Source organism: Salmo trutta, chromosome 35 (genome assembly GCF_901001165.1).
Source record: "Salmo trutta chromosome 35, fSalTru1.1, whole genome shotgun sequence".
Taxonomy (NCBI): Eukaryota; Metazoa; Chordata; class Actinopteri; order Salmoniformes; family Salmonidae; genus Salmo; species Salmo trutta.
The window spans coordinates 27,782,911-27,799,448 of NC_042991.1; the positions used below are offsets into that span (position 1 = coordinate 27,782,911).

Sequence of the window (16,538 nt, forward strand, 5' to 3'; positions counted from 1 at the left end):
TATGATTATTCATGTTCTGAATCGTGGGGACTTTCGCTTTCATATCATTAACATTATAGCCAAAAAGTCTGATTTTGTCACCTAATACGATAATAAGCACCGAACTCTGTTGACATAGCGGTGCAGATTTCTCATCACTTCTGAGGATTTTACTTTTTGTGGTCCTCGTCTTCAGAGTTGTTTCCGCTGGTCACAAAAAGCTAAATTAGCATGACACAAGCTGAATTAAATGTAAAATGCTTTGAACAGAAAAAGCTTGGTATAAGCTCAGTGCTCTGTTGACATTTCAGAGATATGCTTGCTTTTGAAAGAAATCTTTGATAAAGGACAGGATTTTTGCATTAATATGAAAAGCGTATACTAAAATATGAAAATACTACATGTCATGTCTCAACATCTGTTTCTATCTTACCTCTATATTGTTTCATGTCCTCCAGATTCAAGAAGAAAGCCTGTCAGTTTGCCTTAATTCTCACACAACATCCAGCCTAGCTGACGGAATGCATTTTTCCCGATTTTTGACCACTTTTTTCCCCCTCTGGCCTCCATTGATTTGGTCACCCTAATTTTGGCCATCCTACAATAACTTTTGAAAGGATTATGATAGAGGGATGAGGTTTGGAGCATTGGTTTTCTTAGAGGAGTATTTACACAATTAATATTATACTGAAGAAAAATATAAATGCAATATGCATCAATTTCAAAGATTTTACTGAGTTACTGTTCATATAAGGAAATCAGTCTATTGAAATAAATGAATTAGGCCCTAATCTATGGATTTCACATGACTGGGCAGCCACCCACTGGGGAGCCAAGCCCAGCCAATCAGAATGAGTTTTTCCCCACATAAGCGCTTTATTACAGACAGAAATACTCCTGACCCGTGGTTACACGTGGTCTGCGGTTGTAAGGCCAGTTGGACATACTGCCAAATTCTTTGAAACATTTTTGGAGGCGGCTTACGGGAGACAAATGAACATTTAATGTAATTCTCCGGCAACAGCTCTGGTGGACATTCCTGCATTCAGCATGCCAATTGCACACTCCCTCAAAACTTGAGACATCCGTAGCATTGTGTTGTGTGACAAAACTGCACATTTTAGAGTGGCCTTTTATTGTCCCCAGCACAAGGTGCACCTGTGTAAAGATCATGCTTTTTAATCAGCTTCTTGATATGCCACACCTGTCAGGTAAATGGATTATCTTGGCAAAGGAGAACAGGGATGCAAAGAAATGTGTGCCCAAAAATTTTTGAGAAATAAGCTTTTTGTGTGTATGGAACTTTTATTTCAGCTCATGAAACATGGGACCAACACTTTACATGAAGCAGTTATATTTTTGTTCAGTGTATTTTACCCATTGGTCAAAATATGCATTTTTGATTGGACACCCTACAGTATGATGATTAATGGTCTCAACAGGGAAAATTTCCCGAATTACACCCCTATCCCTACATACAGTAAGTAGTACACTTCTTTTGACCAGAGCCCTATGGTTCCTGGTCAAAGTAGTGCACTATATAGGGAATAGGGTGCCATTTGGGCAACACTCCAAGGACTTACTCCAGACTGTTTGCTTTTACTGGGTGATGTTATTGGCTCACTTCAATGTCACTTCTGTTTTCTTCTGTTGAATGTCATTGTGTGTTGTTATTATATAACGGTTTGACACAATCAAAATCTGAAAAGAATGGTTGGTTAGAGAAAGACACCACTGACGGATTATTAGGGAACTTATCAATGATGATTTAAATCAGTCACCTAAACTCATTTAGCAGGTAATTCCATGCTCTGAGAGTAGCTACTCGCCCCTTATTCATGAATTGTGTGTGAGCAGTGTGAGAGGGGAGATGGTCTAGTATTTCCATGTGTAGAGGTACATTTTGTCATTTCATGTACTTGTTATTTATGTGATTCTAATGGACTCGTGGTATGTTCGACAAAGGTGAAAAGCTGGTGGAAAGGTAGGGAAATGAACATAGGATCATGTTGAGCTGGAGGTGAAAGGGACAAAATGACAGTATTCATGGACACTGCTTCTTCAGACAGTTCTGATTCTCTTTTCATTACGAGGGGAAGTGAAAACTAAACCAACTTTCTTCTTGAGTCGATTGTAAGTTTAGGTAAATATGGTCATTGTGAGAAACCTTTGCTTGAGGCTCTGGAGCAAAGAGAATGGAATGCTCATCATAGTCCCGAGCAGCCAACCCTGCTAATTGTTAATGTGGATGATGTGGATGGTTTGTTTTTGTATATTATGTGATTAAAAGATGGATCTTTTTGGAACTTGACATAGTAAGTGTGATATGTAAAAGGTGAATAACTGGTTTAATTGTTCCTATTACATTGTTTGTCCCCAGGCTCAATTGCTACCATATGCTGTAGGTTTGACAGCTAGGGAGTGAGACAGCCAGTGGACTAGATTACACAGGAGAAACCAGCATGCTGAGAAGCACATAACAAAAAGAAACTGACTTATACAACCTACATGGCTTAATTTACAAGTCAAGGTCATTATTTGTTTCGGAAACCATATTTGTTTAAGCCCTGACAGCACCGTTTGAATGGCGTGGAGTAGGCTAGTCCTTCCTCACATAGGCCACTGTAGAATACTCACATAAACTGTGAATCAGAGCTTGGAAATGTGTTACCTTGGCTTCATACCCCAAGGGAGTAGGCCTATAGCTTTGTACAGGCACCTGCCTCTGTGTCATAAGCAGTGCATATTATTAGATGGCATTGAATATTTCTGGTGGTGGAATGGGCCTATACACTGCCCAGGCTATAACAGCTCAGCACCTGCCCTTTACTCTCCTCATAAAATGTTGGACTTTGACCTACCATACAATAGTTATTAATCCGTAAGGCTTTTGAAACATTATTTTCCTCAACACAAGAGCAGCTCCTTTGCAAATGAAGATATCGAGAATGAATGTATAAATAAGAGCAATAACCTGAAATGTGGTAGGCTATATAGAGCAATACATCCACAACACACTAAGAAGGCTTTGACATAACATTCACAATATTATTACATTAACAACATTTTCTAGTCAGTTCATAAAATATCATTAGTGACCTTGCCGTTTTCGACAATGGCAAATTCAACCTGTACAGTAATTTAGTAGCCTAGTAAACCCAGCATCTCAAAGCGCCACACGTCACCGTTAGTAGGCGGGGAGAAGATGATTTGACGGACAGCGGGGAGGAAGCCACCCGAGTCAGTGCTGTGTTTTTCTGGTCCACTAAAATGGCTGTTGTCGAGGATGGGGAATAGCCTGTGAGCACTACACGCATATAAGGCGAGGATTGAGAAGACTACATCGAAGTGTGGAACATTTATATTCGTTTTATTAAAAGGTATGTCACTGTGAATTGCCATTTCTCACGTATAAGCATCGAAATGTGTCCTCCATTGATAGATGACGTTTGATTGACAGCTCGAGTACATCTGAATGTTATTGTCTGACTCTGCTTGCTAACGTTAGCAACTGCAGTCGTCTAGCAAATGTCATATTCGCTTTTAAACAGATGTTATCAACTAATTGTGATCATTGCCATTTATTCAAAATACTGCAATCAATAATGGTCGCAGTCAGGCACGGAAATATTATTTTTCTTTCAGAAGATGTGATATCTCGTGCGATCTAACGTTAAGCGAGCTGACAGTCTATGGTTTAGTTAACATTCGATATGGCAAGCCAAATAAATAGCTGCTAGCTAATATCTAAATGTTGTTGGAAATTGAAATGAGCTAGCTACCTTATTATTCACTTGCTAGCTACTGTAACGGTACCAAGGTTGTCCGCTTGTTACGTTGTAGCTCGATAGTGTGCAGCCCACAATTCTGGGCGTTCCTGCACGTGGGCGTTCCTTTATCTGCAGGAACGCCCACCCTCGAGCATCTCATTGGTTCCTGCATGAACTCCGTCGTTAACAGAACTGCAGGAAAACCGTGCCTGACAGGCGGGGGCGAAGGACACTGTTTCAGTATGATATGTTGGATAAAGGAATAAAGACAGACACCAATGTCAAGTTCAATAGCCTTGTTCATGCATTGTACAAATCCCTACACGCGGAGTCCAGGGAACAGTCCGGCTAGTCGATTACCTATCAACTAGACTCCGTAATAGACACTGTCTACCTGTGTACAGCTAGCTAGCTACTGTTGTCACCCCTTCCCTTTCTTCTGTGGGGTTTATTGGCGGCTGGCATCCAACGTTATTGCGCATTAATGCCACTTACTGTACTGGAGTGCCCATGCCTCCCCCCAGTCCTAGCTTAAAAATTGACCAATAGAAGTACACTATATATACAAAAGTAAATATTCGGCTATTTCAGCCACACACATTGCTGACAGGTGTATAAAATCGAGCACACAGCCATGCAATCTCCATAGACAAACATCAGCATTAGAATGGCCTTACTGAAGAGCTCAGGGACTTTCAACATGGCACTGTCGTAGGATACCAACTTTCCAACAAGTCAGTTCGTCAAATGTCTGCCCAGCTAGAGCTGCCCCAGTCAACTGTAAGTGCTGTTATTGTGAAGTGGAAACGTCTAGGAGCAACAACGGCTCAGCCTCGAAGTGGTAGGCTACACAAGCTCACAGAACGGGATCGTCGAGTGCTGCCCTCGGTTGCAAAACTTACTACCGAATTCCAAACTGCCTCTGGAAGCCACGATAACTTTTCGTCTGGAGCTTCATGAAATGGGTTTCCATGGCCGTGCAGCCGTACACCAGCACAAGCGTTGGCTGGTGTGGTGTAAAGCTCGCTGCCATTGGACTCTGGAGCAGTGGAAACGTGTTCTTTGGAGTGATGAATCACGCTTATAACGTTAATATTTCCCTTCACTGGAACTAAGGGGCCTAGCCCAAACAATGAATCACAGCCCCAGACCATTATTCCTCCTCCACCAAACTTTACAGTTGACACTACGCATTGGGGAAGGTAGCGTTCTCCTGGATCCACCAAAAACCCTGATTTGTCCGTCAGACTGCGAGATGGTCCGACATTCTAGACAATTCTGTGCTTCCAACTTTGTGGCAACAGTTTGGGGAAGGCTCTTTCCTGTTTCAGCATGACAATGCCCCCGTGCACAAAGCAAGGTCCATACAGAAATGGTTTGTCGAGATCAGTGTGGAAGAACTTGACTGGGCTGCTCCCGAGTGGCGCAGCGGTCTAAGGCACTGCATCTCAATGCTAGAGGCGTCACTACATACCCTGGCTCGATCCCGGGCTGTATCACAACCGGCCGTGATCAGGAGTCCCATTGAGCAGCGCACAAATGGCCCAGCGTCGTCCGGGTTAGGGGAGGGTTTGGCCGGGGTAGGCCGTCATTGTAAAATAAGAATGTGTTCTTAACTGAATTGCCTAGTTAAATAAATAAAAAAACAGAGCCCTGACCTCAACCCCATCGAACACCTTTGGGAGGAATAGGAATGCTGATTGCGAGCCAGGCCTTATCACCCAACATCAGTGCCCAACCTCACTAATGCCCTTTTGGCTGAATGGAAGCAAGTCCCCGCAGCAATGTTCCAACATCTAGTGGAAAGCCTTCCCAGAAGTGTGGAGGCTGTTATAGCAGCAAAGGGGGGACCAACTCCATATTAATGCCCATGATTTTGGGATGAGATGTTCAACGAGCAGGTGTCCACATACTTTTGGCCATGTATTATATAAAGAGGGGTTCCTGCAGATTCAGGAATGCCCACATACAGGAACGCCCTGAATTGCGTGCCGCAATTACAACCTTCTCTTGTAGGTAGCTAGTAGCAGGCAATGATTGGTAGCAGCCCCTATTGGTTGAACAAGTCATTTCTTTCTACATCCTGATGGTGATGACTGATGATGATGATGATGATGGTGTAGCCGAATCGAATGCATCGTATCAAATCAACAAGCGGTGTCACTGCACACAGTGAATATGCATAAACTATGCATCATTTTGATGTAAACCCCACATTTAAAAACCTTGCATTATTATTTGAGCTAGCCGATTAAACTCAACTCCACGATTTACAATGGAGTTGAGAGCTGACCAGTGTGCGCGGACTGGAGTTCTGACATCACATATAATGAAGTAAAAAAACAACAACAAAAAAACTGATTTCAGCACCCAAAGAATAGCCCGCAATTACACACTACATTGTTCTGTGTAACTGTGGGCCGTTCTTTGGGTGCTGAAATAAAAACTCTATGTGACGTCGGCTCTCCAGTCTGCACACACTAGTTTCCGCTCAACAACATTGTAAATCGTGGAGTTGAGTTTAGTCAGCAACAACCAAGCTTGCACAGATGTAATGTATGTATGTTTATTTTTCAGTACTTTTGCTTTGAAACAGAGAAGCACAACACATAAATAGATGGAGCCCAGTCTGAACAGACGGCAGAGACACTGCAGAAGTTCCAGATGTTGACCTATAGCGTAGTCTGCTTATCCCTTTCATATTCACTGCATACCACAGATACTGTACTATAGCTGTTCCATCTAGGCCTATATTTGTTGCATACCACAGATGGAAGGGAAGGTCAGGTTCCAACCCTCATACTAGGCCTACATCATATTAATGAAGTTATTAACTGCTGATGTAATAAAGGCTTTATAAAATACTTTTGATATAAGTCTCTAGGTCAGTGGTGCTGCTGGCCTATATTGAGCCTGTTTTTCTCCACTGTTCCCTGTCCTCTGAGCATGTGCCAGAGAGGCTGGGTGGTACCTCATCCTCATGCATAATTCAATATCAGCAGCCTCAGCCAGGGGGAATAGCCTAGTCAATAGGGCTGGCCAGGACCAGTGTATGTGGAGGCATAAATTACAGAGTGAAGAGACAGCAGGCAAAACAACCCACAGAGAGAACAGTATTATTCCCATAGGTAAGATTGCTCGGTTGTGTCAATGTAATAATTGCGCCGTGTCCTGTCTGTATGCGACAGCCGACAGGTTAATGGCATTGGCAGCAGTGCAGCACACGGCGATGTGGTTTGATGTTTAGCTGCCTTGCCTCCACTTTCTATTCTTTGTGGCTGCTTTCAGCTGTTGTGTTACTGTTGCTGCAATAGGTAGTGACGTGTGGTGGAATACTGGAGGGCTTGTGCTGCACTCTGCTCTGTGGGGATGGAAGGAATGCTTTTAACTGGCTGTCAGCCCGCCGGCAGGACCAGGCTACTTAATCTAGTCATTCTTTTCATGTCACACAGAAGGGGTTTGTTTTTGTGGCTTGACTGACCGACGCCCACACCCATGTTAAGGTCATATGCTTGGCTGCCTGACTGAATTGTAAGCTTATATTGTCTGCGCTTGTATTGTGTTGGATAGGAATGTAGTTACTGTACTAAAACTGTCCAGTTTTCTAGAGAAACACATTATGGATGATGATTAATTAACTTGAGTTAATGGTTACAGGCAGACATCACTTAGCTACCTAGTCTATAAATCTGTCTCAAAGAGCCTGTGTGAATAGTTGTAAATATGTGATTATTAACTGGGTGGTTCGAGCCCTGAATGCTGATTGGCTGACAGCCGTGGTATATCAGACCGTATACCACGGGTATGACAAAACATTTATTTTTACTGGTCTAATTATGTTGGTAACCAGTTTATAATAGCAATAAGGCACCTTGGGGGTTTGTGGTATATGGCCTATATCCAGGCACTCTGTGTTGCGTCGTACTTAATTACAGCCCTTAGCCGTGGTATATTGGCCATATACCACACCCCCTCGTGCCTTATTGCTTAATTCTTTGCAATACATTTTTGGTTGTATTTTTATGCCATTGGTGTTTACCTATGAATTTATAGTATGACCTAGGCTAAAATATAATTTTTAACTATGCCATAAACATATGGATAATTACAATGCAATAGCACTTTATATAACCTAGCGCCAATAACAGCAAAGCACATGCTTTGAGAAGACTAAAAAAACAAATTAGACTAGCTGCCATTTTGTGTGCCTGTAAAATAGGAAGAAGACTGCGTGTGCACAAGCATTGCCAAGAAGAGGCTATTCTCTGAGTGAGAAAATAAATACGGTATATGTCAGACGATGATAGCAGCCAGGAGGACTTTAATAAACCAAGCAAATATCTCTTTCAACTCTTGCTGCTGTGGCTGCCTGCCTGGGTGACAATCCTGTCACCAAAGCAGTGAGCCCATTGAAATCTGGCACTGGCTTAATTCTCTGAGTCTGATGTTGTTTAAATGTCAGGAGATAGCTAGGCCTAGGCCCAGGCCCCCTGTGCTGCAGGAGCCAGATAGCACTGGAGAGAGTCGACCGACACGCACACAGTAGTCGACCCACTTGCTGGTTGCCAGGGTCAGATAACTAGGCTATGTCCTCTGTTCTAGCTCTTTCTCACACATTCACTGTTTCACACTGCTTTTTAATCAAACTCCAAATATAGCATAACCTAGCCTTTCATTTATAAAAGTTAGCCTATAACTAGTGAGGGAAAAGCATGTTTTTTGCTGTTATATAAAGTGTTTATTACACTGTTGTTAGCATCCCATGCCTTCCCACCAATGTTATCCCACCCTAACATCCCTTCTGTCCTGTATCTCTCCCACAGAACTAGAATGAGTAGAACGGAATCCCCAATCAAGTCAGTGATGCCATAATGTATGGTTTGGCAGCCATTTTGTGTGTACCCATGCCATAGGTAAAGTGTTAGTAAAGCGTTCTATTTCTATGATCTCTCCCCATGCAGGTGCTGTGGTGGTGAGGGGAAGTAGCTGCAGCCATGGACACCACCACCTCCATCAAGATGACCACTCTGGCCATCCAGAACCTCTTCAGCTACGTGGAGGAGGAGAACCTGGCAGCGCTCAAGGCCCACCTGGACAAGTTCAAGGAGGTGGACGGCAGGAGTGACGTGAGTATCCTCATACTATCTAATAGGCCTACAGGTATACTACTCTAGCTATAGTTATTATATATAGGCTGCGTCCCAAATGGCACCCTATCCCCTATATAGTGTGCTACTATTGACCAGTGCCCAATGGGTGCCCTATATACGGAATAGGGTGCCATTTGGGGGACACAGTCTAATAAAGGTAAAATATAGCCTAGAGAAGCATCTGTTGAAGATAAAAGGGAAGATTGGGTCTATTATTGTACAAAGAAATATTGTTCATTGTGTTTCTAGTGTCTTTCAAAATGCATGCCTTTTTCCCCCTCCCTAACAGAATGGTCAGACACCCCTGATGCTGGCTTCGGAGCAGGGCAGTATTGAGATTGTACAGGAGCTCATCAGGAGAGGAGCCAATGTTAACCTGGATGATGTGGTAAGATAGATGGATCATAAACCCTCTCCGTCTTTGTTCCTGTTAATTTCAAGGCCTAGCCTATTATGAAGACATTGACTTCATTATAACAATCATCGTGAACGTGCCAATCATTGTGAACTTTGCCTGATGGCTCCATGGTAACGGTAGTCACTGTTGTTTCCATGGTGACCGGTGTGATGTGCTATTCTCTCTCCCTCAGGACTGCTGGTCTGCTCTGATCTGTGCTGCTAAGGAAGGCCATGTAGAGGTGGTGAAGGAGCTGTTAGAAAGCAGTGCTTACATAGAGCACAGAGACATGGTGAGATACCTGTTTGATTGGCCACAACCCCTAAGTAATAGCAGTGTTTTGGTGGTTTAATTAGCTACGGTACCAGTCATTCCAGGGTTTTTCTTTATTTTTACTATTTTCTACATTGTAGAATAGTAGTGAAGATATCAAAACTATGAAATAACACATATGGAATCATGTAGTAAACAAAAGTGTTAAACAAATAAAAATATATGTTATGCTTGAGATTCTTCAAAGTAGCCACCCTTTGCCTTGATGACAGCTTTGCACACTCTTGGCATTCTCTCAACCAGCTTCATGAGGTAGTCACCTGAAATGCATTTCAATTAACAGGTGTGCCTTGTTAAAAGTTAATTTGTGGAATTTCTTTCCTTCTTAAAGCGTTTGAGCCAATCAATTGTGTTGTGACAAGGTAGGGTTGGTATACAGAAGATAGCCCTATTTGGTAAAAGACCAAGTCCATATTATGGCAAGAACAGCTCAAATAAGCAAAGAGAAACAACAGTCCATGAAGGTCAGTCAATCCGGAAAATTTCAAGCGCTTTGAAAGTTTCTTCAAGTGCAGTTGTAAAAAACATCAAGCGCTATGATGAAACTGTCTCTCATGAGGATCGCCACAGGAAAGGAAGAACCAGAGTTAACTCTGCTGCAGTGGATAAGTTCATTAGAGTTTATTGCACCTCAGATTTCAGCCCAAATAAATGCTTTACAGAGTTCAAGTAACAGACACATCTCAACATCAACTGTTCAGTGGAGACTGCGTGAATCAGGCCTTCATGGTAGAGTTGCTGCAAAGAAACCACTACTAAAGGACAACAATAATAAGAAGAGACTTGCCTGGGCCAAGAAACATGAGCAATGGACATTAGACCAGTGGAAATCTGTCCTTTGGTCTGATGAGTCCAAATTTGAGATTATTGGTTCAAACCGTTGTGTCTTTGTGAGACACAGAGTAGGTGAACAGATGATCTCGGCATATGTGGTTCCCACCATGAAGCATGGAGGAAGAGGTGTGGGGGTGCTTTGCTGGTGACACTGTCTGTGATTTATTTAGAATTCCAGCATGGCTACTACAGCATTCTGCAGCGATACGCCATCCCATCTGGTTTGTGCTTAGTGGGACTATCATTTGTTTTTCACCAGGACAATGGCCCAAAACACACCTCCAGGCTGTTTAAGGGCTATTTGACCAAGAAGGAGAGTGATGGAGTGTTGCATCAGATGACCTGGCCTCCACAATCACCTGACCTCAACCCAATTGAGATGGTTTGGGGCGAGTTGGACTGCAGAGTGAAGGAAAAGCAGCCAACAAGTGCTCAGCATATGTGGGAACTCCTTCAAGACTGTTGGAAAAGCATTCCAGGTGATTACCTCATGAAGCTGGTTGAGAGAATGCCAAGAGTGCAAGCTGTCATCAAGGCAAAGGGTCGCTACTTTGAAGAATCTCAAGTATAAAATATATTTTGATTTGTTTAACACTTTTTTGGTTACTACATGATTCCATATGTGTTATTTCATAGTTTTGATGTATTCACTATTATACTACAATGTAGAAAATAGTAAAAATAAAGAAAAACCCTTGAATGAGTAGGTGTATCAACTTTTAACTGGTAATGTATATTATACTGTACAGTCCTATCTCAGCAGCGCTTACATAGAGCACAGGGACATGCTGAGACACTCAGTCAGTTCAACTGGCCACAATCAGTAATAAGCAATAATGTTTTGGTGATTGTATCAACTTGATTTGTATGCTTGTCCCAGTCCACTTCAGTTAGTGTTTTCAATAAAAACACAGAACTATTCAATGTACAGGCTATGCTTGTAATTTCTTTGCATGCAAAGCCATGAAGGTACTGTAATGTGTGCAGGATTGTGTTTGTGTACAGTAATTGATGTTGTTCTGCAGGGAGGCTGGACGGCCCTCATGTGGGCTGCCTATAAAGGCCGCGTGGAGGTAACCGAGGTTCTCCTTGAGAACGGAGCCAACCCCAACACTACTGGGCAGGTAATGGCAGTCAATCAAATACCTATTCATGACGTATTCCTCACATGGGTAATGGCGTTCCTATACCTGTCATTCATAAACCCTCATGGCTAAGGAGATGCAGTACGTCACAACCCCATCTATCCAGCCATTGACTAAGTACCTCTGACTTTCTGTCTTCCTCATCAGCAATACAGTGTGTACCCCATCATCTGGGCAGCAGGCAGAGGTCATGCTGAGATCGTCCAGGTCTTGCTGGAGAACGGAGCCAAGGTCAACTGCTCTGACAAGGTGAGACAACTGATTGGGACGCATGGCTGGGCAATGCCAACCTTTGGGTTAGTGGTGGCCCACTGGGTTAGTGGTGTCCCAGTTTGGCCAGAAATAGGGACCTGTGCCAGTATGGATAACCCTGTGTGTGTCTTTCTCTCTCAGTATGGTACCACCCCTCTGATCTGGGCAGCCAGGAAGGGCAATTTTGACTGTGTGATGCATCTGCTGGAGAATGGAGCCGATGTCGACCAGGAGGGGGCGGTATGTCTCTACACCACAGAAATACAATATCTTGTTAATGAACAGATATTCTAATGAACAGATATGTTAATTAAATTATTGTTCTGCAGTCTACACCTCTCACTCTTATATCACCTGTCTAAAGTCATAGAGAAAGGCTCTGTACATCTTCCTCCAATCTTCTCCCTCCCCCTTGTAGAACTCGATGACAGCTCTGATCGTGGCAGTGAAGGGAGGTTTCCCTGAGGTGGTGAAGGAGCTTCTGAAGAGGAACCCTAACGTCAACATGACAGACAAGGACGGGAACACAGCCCTGATGATCGCTGCCAAGGAGGGCTATACTGAGATAGTACAGGACCTGCTGGATGCTGGCACCTACGTCAACATACCAGACAGGGTGGGCAAGGGAGCGCACACAGATTGTGGATTATAAGTGCTGTATTGAGATGTGGATGTAGTGTAAGCTGTGTGCTGACCTGTGTGTGTGTGTGTGTGTGTGTGTGTGTGTGTGTGTGTGTGTGTGTGTGTGTGTGTGTGTGTGTGTGTGTGTGTGTGTGTGTGTGTTGTACAGAGTGGAGACACGGTGCTTATCGGAGCAGTGAGAGGAGGACATGTGGAGATAGTGAGGGCTCTGCTGCACAAATATGCCGACATAGACATCAGAGGACAGGTAGGGAGTCTGACACCTGACTACTTATATATAATATATGTGTGTATGTATGCCATTTAGCAGATGCTTTTATCCAAAGTGATTTACTGTCATGCGTGCACACATTTAATTGAAGCCATTCTCCTGGCATTGCAAGCATCATGCTCTACCAGCTGAGCTACAGAGACCCATACCGTGTGTCCAAATGGCACTCTATTGCGTGTATAGTGCACTACTTTTGACCAGGGCCCATAGGGCTCTGATGGAAATGAGTGCACTATATAGGGGATAGGGACACAGATGTTGAATACTACATTATTGATGACAGTAAATACAATCCACCTCACCTCCTGCAGGACAACAAGACAGCCCTGTACTGGGCTGTGGAGAAAGGCAACGCCACCATGGTGAGAGATATCCTCCAGTGCAACCCCGACACAGAGACCTGCACCAAGGTCAGAGAAAACACCTTACAGTAAATCTAACCATATCTCAACTATCACCAGACGCACACACATATTCTATTTAAACGGCTTTCTCACCTGTTTTTATGTGTCCTGGTGTCAGGATTTAGAGAGCCCTCTGATCAAAGCTACTAAGATGAGGAACATTGACATAGTGGAGCTTCTGCTGGACAAAGGAGCCAAGGTGTCTGCTGTGGACAAGGTACACCTCTTTTACATCTATAACCATATAAAGCATTTTATAAACTGGGTGGTTCGAGCCCTGAATGCTGATTGGCTGACATACTGTGCTGTCTTGGGTATTTTCTATCCACATTGTCCTTTCCAGCACGGATCCAGAAACTATGGTGGAAGCGTAACCAGGCCAGTCTAGTACAGCTCGGCTTGGTTACTTAACATTATAAACTGGGTGGTTTGAGCCCTGAATGCTGATTGGCTGACAGCTGTTGTATACCATGGGTATGACAAAACATTTATTTTCACTGCTTATTTTCATTACGTTGGTAGCCAGTTTATAATAGCAATAAGGCACCTTGGGGGTTTGTGGTATATGGACAATATACACTCCACGTTGCATCATGCATAAGAACAGCCCTTAGCCGTGGTATATTGGCCATATACCACACCTCCTCGGGCATTATTGCTTAAATATTTTCACGGAGTGTACAAAACATGCTCTTTCCATGACATAGTTTTCACCTGGTCAGTCTATGATCCCTAATTGATGTCAATCAGTGTAGATGAAGGGAAGGAGCCAGGTTAAAGAAGGATTTTTAAGCCTTGAGATAACTGAGACAAGGATTGTATATGTTTTTCATTTAGAGGGTGACAGATTTAAGTGCCTTTGAACGGGGTATGGTGATAGGTGCCAGGCGCACCGGTTTGTTTGTCAAGAACTGCAACACTGCTGAGTTTTTCATACTCAACAGTTTCCAGTGTGTATCAAGAATGGTTCACGGGCCTCCCAAGTGGCGCATTGCATGCAGTGCTAGAGGCGTTACTACGGTCCCGGGTTCATATGTCGGGCTGTGCCACAACCGGCTGTGGTCGGGAGTCCCATAGGACAACGCACAATTGACCCAGCGTTGTCCGGTTTAGGGGAGGGTTTGACCGGTTGGGCTTTATTTGACTTATCGCGCTCTAGTGACTTCTTGTGGCGGGCCGGGTGCCTGCGGGCTGACCCCGGATGCCAGTTGAACGGTGTTTCCTCCAACACATTGGTGCAGCTGGCTTCCGGGTTAAGCTGGCGGGTGTTAAGGAGTACGGTTAGGCGGGCCATGTTTCAGAGGACGCATGACTCCACCTTCTCCTCTCTCGAGCGCGTTGGGGAGTTGCAGCGATGAGCCAAGATTGAAAAAAGGGGTAAAATACATTGTTTCACCGCTAGTGATGAAAATGTTTGTCAATTTTGTTGCCGACTAACCAACGCCCATTAACTGGTTAACAAATGGTTAAATTAATTCCAAACAGTGAAATGAAGTGACCAACAGAAAATACTATGCATGGAAGGAACTGACATTTTAAGAGCTTAAAAAACATGTGACAATAGCAAGCCTATCCTCTCATATTATTGAACATGCAACTACTGTAATGAATCCGAGAATGCAGGACACCACTACTCTAAAAGACACACCTGATGCCCTTACCTGACAGAGAATGCAGGACACCACTACTCTAAAAGACACACCTGATGCCCTTACCTGACAGAGAATGCAGGACACCACTACTCTAAAAGACACACCTGATGCCCTTACCTGACAGAGAATGCAGGACACCACTACTCTAAAAGACACACCTGATGCCCTTACCTGACAGAGAATGCAGGACACCACTACTCTAAAAGACACACCTGATGCCCTTACCTGACAGAGAATGCAGGACACCACTACTCTAAAAGACACACCTGATGCCCTTACCTGACAGAGAATGCAGGACACCACTACTCTAAAAGACACACCTGATGCCCTTACCTGACAGAGAATGCTGGACACCACTACTCTAAAAGACACACCTGATGCCCTTACCTGACAGAGAATGCAGGACACCACTACTCTAAAAGACACACCTGATGCCCTTACCTGACAGAGAATGCAGGACACCACTACTCTAAAAGACACACCTGATGCCCTTACCTGACAGAGAATGCAGGACACCACTTCTCTAAAAGACACACCTGATGCCCTTACCTGACAGAGAATGCAGGACACCACTACTCTAAAAGACACACCTGATGCCCTTACCTGACAGAGATGAGAAACATGAGAGAAAGGCTCTACACCTCGGCCAGAGCGTCCGGTGTACACTCTAAATTTACCAACGGACAATCTGATAACGCTCTGAATTTACAAACACCCAGAGAACACTCTGCGCGCTCTCTAGCACTCCAGATTGAATTTACAAACACACCCAAAGTCTTAAAATGTCTAGCTAGTAATTTGTTATGCTAATAAGCTAGCGAGAGGTTGCATAGCAACATTATCAACTTCCGGTAGACAGGTGAAGCGCTAGTACGCTCAACTGGAAGGATAATGTTCGTTTACAGTATACTTAAATGAACTAATAGTATGTAGTAAATTCTCATTAAGTATGTATTATACAGTATGTGTATTCGAACACAACTTTTAGAAATATCACATCTACATAAATATTCAGACCCTTTACTCAGTACTTTGTTGAAGCACCTTTGGCAGCCTCAAGTCTTCTTGGGTATGACGCTACAAGCTTGGCACACCTGTATTTGGGAAGTTTCTCCCAATTTTCTATGCAGATCCTCTCAAGCTCTGTCAGGTTGGATGGGGAGCGTCGCTGCACAGCTGTTTTCAGGTCTTTCCAGAGATGTTCGATATTTTTCAAGTCCGGGCTCAGCCATTCCTGCGTTGTCTTGGCTGTGTGCTTAGGGTCGTTGTCCTGTTGGAAGGTGAACCTTCGTCTGAGGTCCTGAGCGCTCTGGAGCAGGTGTTCATCAAGGATCGCTCTGTACTTTGCTCCGTTCATCTTTCCCTCGATCCTGACTAGTCTCCCAGTCCCTGCCGCTGAAAAACATCCCCACAGCATGATGCTGCCACCACCACCAAGCTTCAACGTAGGAATGGTGCCAGGTTTCCTCCAGATGTGACGCTTGGCATTCAGGCCAAAGAGTTCAATCTTAGTTTCATCAGACCAGAGAATCTTGTTTCTCATGGTTGGAGAATCCTTTAGGTGCCTTGTGGCATACTCCAAGTGAGCTATCATGTGTCTTTTACTCCGGAGCGGCTTCTGTCTGGCCAGTCTACCATAAAGGCCTGATTGGTGGAGTGCTGCAGAGATGGTTGTCCTTCTGGAAGGTTCTCCCATCTCCACAGAGGAA

The 16,538-nt window shown here is 43.9% G+C and overlaps 1 protein-coding gene across 6 annotated transcripts in view; it reads left to right on the plus strand.

Annotated features, from left to right (window-relative positions):
- Positions 1-3,190: 3,190 nt before the first annotated feature.
- The window catches only part of LOC115174984 (kinase D-interacting substrate of 220 kDa B), a 59,927-nt gene continuing 46,579 nt past the window's right edge, over positions 3,191-16,538 (plus strand). For 4 of the 6 annotated variants that reach the window (XM_029734071.1, XM_029734075.1, XM_029734076.1 and 1 more), the window contains exons 1-11: positions 3,191-3,359; positions 8,711-8,875; positions 9,189-9,287; positions 9,490-9,588; positions 11,489-11,587; positions 11,756-11,857; positions 12,002-12,100; positions 12,279-12,476; positions 12,651-12,749; positions 13,085-13,183; positions 13,296-13,394. In XM_029734071.1, the coding sequence (XP_029589931.1) occupies positions 8,744-8,875; positions 9,189-9,287; positions 9,490-9,588; positions 11,489-11,587; positions 11,756-11,857; positions 12,002-12,100; positions 12,279-12,476; positions 12,651-12,749; positions 13,085-13,183; positions 13,296-13,394 (1,125 nt within the window). In that variant the 5' untranslated portion in view covers positions 3,191-3,359; positions 8,711-8,743. Of the gene's footprint in view, positions 3,360-6,785; positions 6,878-8,710; positions 8,876-9,188; positions 9,288-9,489; positions 9,589-11,488; positions 11,588-11,755; positions 11,858-12,001; positions 12,101-12,278; positions 12,477-12,650; positions 12,750-13,084; positions 13,184-13,295; positions 13,395-16,538 lie in introns of those variants that run through there. The other 2 variants (XM_029734073.1, XM_029734077.1) reach the window with 2 other exon arrangements.